The sequence below is a fragment of the Aspergillus saccharolyticus genome (genome assembly GCF_003184585.1).
Source record: "Aspergillus saccharolyticus JOP 1030-1 unplaced genomic scaffold BP01scaffold_11, whole genome shotgun sequence".
Lineage (NCBI taxonomy): Eukaryota > Fungi > Ascomycota > Eurotiomycetes > Eurotiales > Aspergillaceae > Aspergillus > Aspergillus saccharolyticus.
In genome coordinates, this window is record NW_020290621.1 from 461,754 (window position 1) to 470,202 (window position 8,449).

The following is an 8,449-nucleotide window of genomic DNA, read 5'->3' on the forward strand; positions in this document are numbered from 1 at the left end:
ACTTAAATGTCTCAATTGGAGGCGTGGAGCCACGTCTGTGATTTGGAGAGGTGCAGCCGGGAGATGACTCGGGAGGGAATATGTGTGCATATGCATTATGTATCCTGTCTTGTCGGCCGTCTGTCCCTTGCATGTCTGTCGGCCATGCGGAGGGGATTTTTTCTTAGTCTATGCTTCAACGAATGTAATGTACAAGGATGATGATGATTCCAATTGTTTTTTTGACTGTGCGCCTTTCTGATTGAGGTTTCTACTCCAGTGACGGGTCCGAAACTGTGATGGCTGGCTACGTAGACCCGAGAGGGAGCCGGATCTGGGAGATCTCTAGAATGTAGTCTCCGGTATCGAACTGTGTTCACCGTCTCAAGACAATAAATAGCCTTAAGCTTTGGAAAAGTAGCTGCATCCATTTCCTGCTCGAACCAGCGCGAACCGACACACATAGCAAACTACAATCTCTATCCCCCTTACATCCAAAAAAAAATATATACCTCTCAAAATTTCATTCTTCGTTAGAAAACCCCCGAAGGGATTGAATCTATCTCCTCCACAGTCCCGAGAAATCCCCCCTCATCAGCGAGACGCATTCACCTTCTTCAACTCTTCTCTATAGACAACGACAAAATGACGAATTAGCGTTTGACTCCAACACTCAAATAATTCAGACACCAAGGCGGGGAGGGTAGGTGATTCGTGGTCGAAGCATTACCACGACACTAATTCACCAGCAGCTCTCCCCCATAATTTCCAAGTATACAGGTGGAAAAGGAAGAGGAGAAGACGTCCGGGAAAAGGAAAACCTACTTCAACTGCTTCGAAAAGTCCTCGGCGGCGTCGTCGTCGTCCCAGCTTTCCTCCCACAGGTGGGCGTCGGTGCCGTTGGCGGTGGCGCCTTGTTCGGTTTCTTCTTGGGGCCAGTCTTTGATGTGGGTTGTTAGTACAGTGGCATGTGGCATGGGTGTGGAAAGGAGGGAGGGAAGGAAGATGGGTTAGGTAGGAAGAGGGGGGGAGGGAATGTATTGTGCATATCATTGGGATAGTCTTGATAGTGTGCCGTGCTGGAGAGAGGGGTCGCCATTGCTCCAGAGCGGAGGAGAGCCCAAAGCGTACCTTCAACAGGGAAATCTTCAAATTCGTCGTCCTCTTCCAGGACGGAGGACTTCTGCTGTTGTTGTTGCGGCTGTTGGCTGGGTTCGGCCTTGTCTTGAGGCTGAGTGCTGGACATGATGGGCGGCGTCGGCGGGGAAGAGGGCGAGAGAGGTTGAGGTGAGGTGGTTTCGAGAAGGGGTTAGGGAGATCGAGGTTTTATGAGTGGTTGGTGGATGCGAAAGTATTTGGAGATGTTTACTGAGAGGTTGACTCTTATCAGGATGTGAATATAGAAAGAAAGAGATGAGGATGGGGTTGATGAGGGGAAGAATGGAGCAAGCGCGCGCAAGCCGCAACGAGCAGCAGCAGCAGTCAGTAACTAGCAGTTAAGAGTTAGTGTTAGAGTTAACTAGCAGTAGCAGCAACAGCTCACCGCGCGGCAGCTCCGATACCCGCCCAATTAGGTTTAGCCTGGAGGTTGTGCATTACAGAGCCATGCATTCATAACTAACCATAGTAATAATTCATGACGCAACTTAGCATTTCCCCCCCAATAACTAACAGAACTGACCAACGGAATTTAAACGCAACATCCAAGGAAACTTGGCTTGTTCAGCCTAGACTAGGCTGCCTCCAAAATCAACTGCAATCCTCCTCTGATCCTTCTGGGCAGCGAGCGCACAGTATTACTGTACCATTGAAGAAGGAAGCGGAGCTGCATCATCTATTCTTATCCATTCGAACTATTGGTTTCGCGCGTTACCATCCTCCGTTAACTCCGCCTCCTCGCCGCCGCAAGTGGACCACAGCTTCCGTTCCATCACGGACTCTGGGGCTTATTATACCTTAGTTATTGCTCCCCTAAAGTCCCTAGAGTCCCTACGGTTACTGCTTTTTCTTTTCTTCCCCCGCCTCCTTCTACAAGGTTATGTTCCCGGATAGTCGCGAACATTCCTGGTTTAATGGGAAAGGTCGCCGGTCTCTCACTCTCCGTCTGCTGCATCGTTTGGGCTCCGGGCCCCTCCGGCTCGTGACTGGAATTTGATCGCCCCTCCCTTTCCCTACAATCTGTCTCGTGCCCACTTTCTTTGTTTGTTTTCCCAACCCTGTGCATCTTGAATTGTTCACGTCAGGATGTTTCGAGTTGGATCATGGCTGTACGGCAAGAAGCCGGGCGCCAATGCCTCCACTCAGTCTTTGGACTCTTTGTCAGAACTGCGGGATCGTAAGTGAATTCTTCTCGCGGGCTAAGACTCTAGACGTCAATCCATTAATGCTAACTTACCGTTGTTGGCCAGTCGAGGATGCCTTGAGAGGTATGTCTTCCCATATTGGATCTCGATTCGATCTTAAAACACCCCGCTCTACCGGGAACTAGCGCTGCAGGGTGATATTGGTTCTAACGGAGTCCGGACACAGCCACTACTTTAATCCTCAATGACGACGTGGACGGTGCCGAGGATGGCCTATCAGAAGGCACATCCTCCTTTCACAATGTATGTCTACTATTCTCGCTGATTGACAACCCTCAGCTGATCGAGGTCGGTCTTCTTTTCGTTGCGATGTATAGCTCGGAAGAGGTGTGGTCGCTTTCATCCGTGCCACCTTGGGCTTTGAGCAGGAGATCATGCGTCAAGGTAGGTCGTCATGACTATGAGCGAGTGGCTTGGGAACATACTGATGGGATTGGTGATTCTTTTTAGCGTCGGAGCGACTCAACGTCGCCGAGACCAGTGCCGCCAGTGACCAGCATCGAGCGCAGCATAATTCCCATGCGCCCAACTCATACCACTCTCAGATCTATGCGCCGGGGACGGAATTTGCCCTCTGTCAGGCAATGGCACAACTTATGAGTGCGGTCGTTGGGGTTCTGAATGAAAGTCTGACGGAGAGCATCAAAGGGTTCTACAAGCTACGGAAGGCCTACATCACGCTAGACGCCATTCTGAAGATGGAGCAGAAGTTCATCATCCAAGAGCGGGGCTCCGGGAGCAGTACCCCTACGGAGATGGGCAGCTCCTCGACCAAGCTTCCGGGACCGAGTGTCGCTCGGACTGCTCCTGCATCGCCCGTGGATTCCGCAGGCCTTTCGGAGCAGCTGTCTGGCCTGACAGTCTCCGGCAGTACCGAAACCTTGACCACCAACTCGGACATGCTGAACCTGGACCCGGAATCTGACATTTTCAAGAACCAGATCGATGTGTTCGTTCATTCGGGTGCGAACTTCTGTTTCGGACTTCTGTTGGTGCTGATCTCCATGGTGCCACCCGTGTTCAGTAAATTGTTGGGTATTATCGGGTTTCACGGCGACAAGGAGCGCGGCCTGAAGATGCTGTGGCAGGCGAGCAAGTTTCACAATCTAATCGGAGGCCTCTCTGCATTTGCAATCCTGGGCTACTCCAACGGATTCGTTCGCTACTGCGACATCATGCCTGACCCCGCCTCGCCCGACGACGTGCAAGGCTATCCGCAAGAGCGCCTTGAGGCTTTGTTGGCGTTGATGAGACAGCGTTTCCCCAAGAGTCAGCTATGGCTCCTAGAAGAGTCGCGGATGAACGCTGCAAACCGCCGACTGGACGTCGCTTTAGAGCTCCTTTGTGGAGAGGAACGCAGTCCGTTGAAACAGGTCGAGGCACTGCGGATTTTCGAACGGAGTCTGAACGCGATGTATCTTCACCGGTACGAGCTGTGTGCGAAGTCTTTTATCGAGGTATGTCAATTCTCGAGCAGGTGCTAGCCGTTACAACTAACTTTTGTCAGTGCGTGGAGCTCAACTCGTGGTCTCGGTCGCTTTACTACTACATCGCGGGCGCCTCGCATCTGAGTCGCTACCGGAGTCTGTCCACCACTGATGCTGCCGCCGCAGCCCAGCACGCGGACAAAGCGACCGAGTACTTCCGCATGGCACCGCCCCTGGCCGGCAAGAAGAAATTCATGGCGCGCCAGCTGCCCTTTGATGTGTTTGTCTCACGTAAAATCGCCAAGTGGGAAGCTCGCGCCAAAGAATGGAAGGTGTCGTTTATCGAGGCGGTGGGCGTTGATCCAATCGAGGAGATGATCTTCTTCTGGAATGGTCACAGCCGCATGACCCAGGCTCAACTGGAAGAGTCGCTCACGAAACTCGCCTGGTCGGAGGGTCCAGCGAACAAGGAGAGGTGGGCACGCGAGGGTCCGGAGGAGAAGGCCATCCTGCAAATCCTGCGGGCCGCCGTCTACCGCGCAATGCGGCGTCACGACGAGGCCAAGGAGCTGATCCAGACCGGGATCTTCAGCCAGGACAAGGCGCAGTTCACGGGCCAGCTCCGAGACAACTGGATCTACCCGGTGGCGCACTTCGAAATGGCCGCCAACCTTTGGATGGAGCGGCCGACGTACCAGGCGCTGCATGGCCAGGCGGTTGCCGCCGAAGGGACTGGCGGTGAGGGCGACGCCGTGCAGCTGGAGCGGCGGCAGGTGCGGGAATGTAAGGAGCATCTCGAGAAGGCGGCCAAATGGGAGAGTTATGAGCTGGACGCGCGCATCGGGCTGAAGGTCACGGCGGCCATGGGGGCGGTGCAGAAGTGGGAGAGCACCCATAGTACCAGTGTCTAGGTATATGGGGGGCATCTAGAGTTTATTTATACATGATGGCCTAGTAGGGCGGGTAAGTCGATGACGATTGACGAGTTTTAATGACGGATTGTACAAATATCCGCCGGCGTCATGATACAGAGGGGTATATTTACATAGTTATGTGAGTTTACGGATAGATAGACTGAATGAATTGAGGTCGATGGACTGTCATTTGCTCAATATTATACTCCATACCTGAGCGTAGTTCGAGAGAGCCAGAACGATGTCATTATCGAGATTTGGAGGCCCGTGAACCTGTAACAAAGTTCCCCAGTAGGCGGAGTGGCGGCTCGGAAAGCCGGCACCGGATTTATATCCGAGGCTTGATAGAGAAAACTCTTGGCCTTGTTCGGGGCTGATACAGATATCTCCGAGAGCGGACCCTCCGACGGATTCCTTCCGATGAGAGCTTTCAATTTCTCGCTGTTGTTTGATGAAGTCTGAGTTCAGGATGAGGTTGTATGCAGGGATGAGACGGTGTGAGTCACTCTGAAAGTTCTGCAGAACCTGTAGCTAAGTTGTACAAGTCATTGGGTAGGGAAGGGAAGGGGTGGTTGGTGAGCTGGGGCTGTCGGTGATTTGAGCTCGGCTTTGTTCGCCGAAGGATGCATGGCAGAGATGCTTGCTTGCTGATGGAGATTGATCCGTTGATTGATGACCTGATAAGTGATAAGTTGCCATTGAAAGTGTCGTGGACTGGTTCCAGTAACTAGTTGGTTCACTTTGCGTGCATGGACAGCAAGCAAGCAAGCAGCAACAGCAAAGAATTACATACCGCTGGTTTCAAGCTGGGTTTCGCTGTGTCTTAGGGTTACAGCAGTTAGTTAGACTGGCTTGGGGTTCTAGACTTTCCCTAACTCAGCCCTGCACTGACTTACGAGATAGAACTGGTACTCCAGCAGATGATCCACTGGACTGACTAGGTAGTGACTAGTAGAAGGACAGCGGCTCAATCACAGCACAGACAATTGGGCAGTAGAGTATGTAGTTATCTCTCGATCTATCAACGACACCAAGACCTTCGGCGATTGAACCCCCCCCCGCCGAGCGAGAACTCGATAAGGACCCAAGGATCGGAGGTCCGACAACGGAAATGTGGGCACCCGGTTTTTTTTTTTTTTTTTTGGTCTTTTGGCAACGGTGCAATCAGTACCTGGTTAGTAAGTTAAGTAGTAGCCAGTGACTCAACTAACTATAAGTTAAGTTAGTCGACCATCAATTATATTAAAAAGCGGACTATTCCGTTGCAGTGACGTTGGATTTCCTTCCATTCTTCCATGTTTTCGCGGTGGCTCGGTACTTGAAGTCTCTAGAGAATTTATTCGACATTCTTGATAAAGTTATACTGTGCTGCTGCTGTCGCAACTACTGCTGGGACATGTTACTGTTAATGTTGATATTGATTTAATTGTCCTGTCTATCAAAATTCAAACATACCAAGAAACCGATCCACCATGACCGATTCGGCCCACGAGGGCACCACCGCCACCCGTCATAATCTCCCCGCATCCTCCTCTTCCTCCTCTTTGCATTCCCCCAACACTTCCACTACATCTTCTACCTCTCCTCACCATCACCACTACAGCCAAGATGAACATGAACAAGAACCCGACCCCAACGCTCTCGAAAAGCAACCCACCGCTGCCTCGGGCTTCTCCGCCGCCCTGCAGACCCGCACGCAATCCCTCGTCTCGCGCATCCGCAGCCGCGAACCGGGCCAGACCCGCGGCTTCTCGCATCCGCTGTCGCACACCAAGACCACCGAGGATGTGATTGTCGATTTCGACGGGCCCGATGATCCTTATCGGCCGATGAACTGGAGTTTTCGGAAGAAGGCGGTGACGACGGTGTTGTATGGGTTGACGACTATGGGTATGTTGTTCCCTTTTAAGGTTGGAAGGACGGCGTGGGAAGTGTCTGCTGATACTGACATGGTTGTGTGTCTTTGTAGGGGCTACATGGGCAAGTTCAATGTATGTTCTTTCTTTGGTTTATGGCTGGGAGTATGCAATGGACATGGCTGATGAGACGGTGACACAGTTACTCGACCGGGACCACGCAAGTAGATGCAGAGTTCCACGTCGGAGAGGAAGTCGGGACGCTGGGGACGACTTTATTGCTTTTTGGATTCGGTATGGTTTTGCACTGCAACCCTCCCCCGGAAAGCAGCACGCCCACCGCTAATGCTGAAGCTAATGCTCATGCTCATGCTAATGCTCATGCTCATGCTAATGCTCATGCTCATGCTTATGCTCATGCTCATGCTCATGCTAATGCTCATGCTACCAGGCCTGGGCCCCCTCATCTGGGCGCCCATTTCCGAAGTCTACGGGCGCAAACCCGCCGTGCTAGCCCCGTACTTCATCGCCGCGATCTTCTCCTTCGGCACGGCGACCGCCAAAGACCTGCAAACCGTCATGCTGACGCGCTTCTTCACCGGCTTCTTCGGCTCCGCCCCCGTCACCAACACGGGGGGCGTCCTCAGCGACATCTGGACCGCGGAGCAACGCGGCGCCGCCATCGTCGGATACGCGATGGCGGTCGTCGGCGGACCCGTGCTGGGCCCGATCGTCGGCGGGGCGATCACCTCGAGCTACCTCGGCTGGCGGTGGACGCAATACATCACGGGGATCATGATGATGTTGTTCCTGTGCCTGGATCTCCTCTGCCTCGACGAATCCTACCCGCCCGTGCTGCTGGTCTACAAAGCGCAGCGCCTGCGCTTCACCACCGGCAACTGGGCCCTGCACGCCCGCCACGAGGAATGGGACGTGACCCTCCGCGAACTCGGCAACAAGTACCTGATCCGCCCCTTCGCCCTGCTTACCACCCCGATCTGTTTCCTGGTCGCCCTCTACGCCTCCTTCGTCTACGGCATCCTCTACCTCAGTCTCGCCGCCTTCCCCATCGAATTCCAGCGCATCCGCGGCTGGAACCGCGTCGTCGGCGCCCTCCCTTTCCTGGCGTATCTGATCGGCATCCTCTGCGGCGCCGCCATCAACCTCTTCAACCAGCGCTTCTATATCCGCCGCTTCAAGCAGAACCACAACCGCCCCGTCCCCGAAGCCCGGCTCCCGCCCATGATGCTCGGCTCCGTCTTCTTCGCCGGCGGCCTCTTCCTCTTCGGCTGGACCGGCACCCTCAACTATCACTGGATCTGCCCCTGCATCGGCGCCGTCCTCATGGGCTTCGGCTTCTTCACCATCTTCCAGGCCGCCCTGAATTATCTCATCGATACCTTCCAGGCGGTCTCGGCGAGTGCCGTCGCCGCCAATACCTTCATGCGCAGTCTGTTTGCCGGCTGTTTCCCGCTGTTTGCCAATATCATGTTCACGAAGCTGGGCGTCCCCTGGGCCGCCAGTGTCTTGGGCTTTGTGGCCGTCGCCCTGATTCCGATTCCCTATTTGTTTTATATCTATGGGAAGCGGATCCGGGCGAGGGGGAAGTGGTCTAGGGCTTCGGTTTATGATTGATTTCTCTGTCGGGGGAAAGATACCTCGCATGATATACGGGTTTCTGGGTTTGGTTTATACATATATATATATATGTATGTATTTTATATATATGTTCATATGCATACGTCCTCAGGGGCTTTAGATACCATTTCAAGATCTATGATAATTCTACAGTTTTTCACTGATTTTGTTCTTGACCGGTTGAGTTGTATTTTGGTGTTGGTGGGTGACTCGACTTTATAGAACGGTTTCGACTTATAGTACTTGCTGAATCTGGTAGGCAAGTCGAACAC

General features: G+C 53.2%; 3 protein-coding genes across 3 annotated transcripts; 2 read left to right on the forward strand and 1 right to left on the reverse strand.

Moving 5' to 3' along the window:
* Positions 1-657: 657 nt before the first annotated feature.
* Positions 658-1,449, reverse strand: BP01DRAFT_355896 (proteasome regulatory particle lid subunit SEM1). Its single transcript, XM_025574807.1, has 2 exons — positions 1,111-1,449; positions 658-919 (listed from the first exon to the last, which is right to left on the reverse strand). The coding sequence occupies exons 1-2, from the start codon at positions 1,223-1,225 to the stop codon at positions 801-803; spliced, it is 234 nt and encodes a 77-aa protein (XP_025432225.1). The 5' UTR covers positions 1,226-1,449; the 3' UTR covers positions 658-800.
* Positions 1,450-2,081: 632 nt separating this feature from the next.
* On the forward strand, positions 2,082-4,719 carry BP01DRAFT_26776 (TTC39/IML2 family protein). The gene is made up of 6 exons (XM_025571360.1): positions 2,082-2,314; positions 2,388-2,405; positions 2,509-2,585; positions 2,660-2,726; positions 2,793-3,799; positions 3,850-4,719. Exons 1-6 carry the CDS (start codon positions 2,224-2,226, stop codon positions 4,678-4,680), a joined length of 2,091 nt encoding a protein of 696 aa, XP_025432226.1. The 5' UTR covers positions 2,082-2,223; the 3' UTR covers positions 4,681-4,719.
* Positions 4,720-5,965: 1,246 nt separating this feature from the next.
* BP01DRAFT_355898 (MFS transporter) lies at positions 5,966-8,316 on the forward strand. The gene is made up of 4 exons (XM_025574808.1): positions 5,966-6,573; positions 6,653-6,674; positions 6,742-6,833; positions 6,991-8,316. Exons 1-4 carry the CDS (start codon positions 6,156-6,158, stop codon positions 8,172-8,174), a joined length of 1,716 nt encoding a protein of 571 aa, XP_025432227.1. The 5' UTR covers positions 5,966-6,155; the 3' UTR covers positions 8,175-8,316.
* The last annotated feature ends 133 nt before the right edge of the window (positions 8,317-8,449 follow it).

Bases quoted from the DNA above. Each gene is read 5' to 3' on its own strand.
- BP01DRAFT_355896 (XM_025574807.1), bottom strand. From the start codon at position 1,225: ATGTCCAGCACTCAGCCTCAAGACAAGGCCGAACCCAGCCAACAGCCG. The intron at 920-1,110 runs GTACGCTTTGGG...CCCACATCAAAG, and splicing joins TGAAGATTTCCCTGTTGAAG to ACTGGCCCCAAGAAGAAACC.
- BP01DRAFT_26776 (XM_025571360.1), top strand. From the start codon at position 2,224: ATGTTTCGAGTTGGATCATGGCTGTACGGCAAGAAGCCGGGCGCCAAT. The intron at 2,586-2,659 runs GTATGTCTACTA...TGCGATGTATAG, and splicing joins GCACATCCTCCTTTCACAAT to CTCGGAAGAGGTGTGGTCGC. The intron at 3,800-3,849 runs GTATGTCAATTC...AACTTTTGTCAG, and splicing joins GTGCGAAGTCTTTTATCGAG to TGCGTGGAGCTCAACTCGTG.
- BP01DRAFT_355898 (XM_025574808.1), top strand. From the start codon at position 6,156: ATGACCGATTCGGCCCACGAGGGCACCACCGCCACCCGTCATAATCTC. The intron at 6,675-6,741 runs GTATGTTCTTTC...ACGGTGACACAG, and splicing joins GCTACATGGGCAAGTTCAAT to TTACTCGACCGGGACCACGC. The intron at 6,834-6,990 runs GTATGGTTTTGC...TCATGCTACCAG, and splicing joins TTTATTGCTTTTTGGATTCG to GCCTGGGCCCCCTCATCTGG.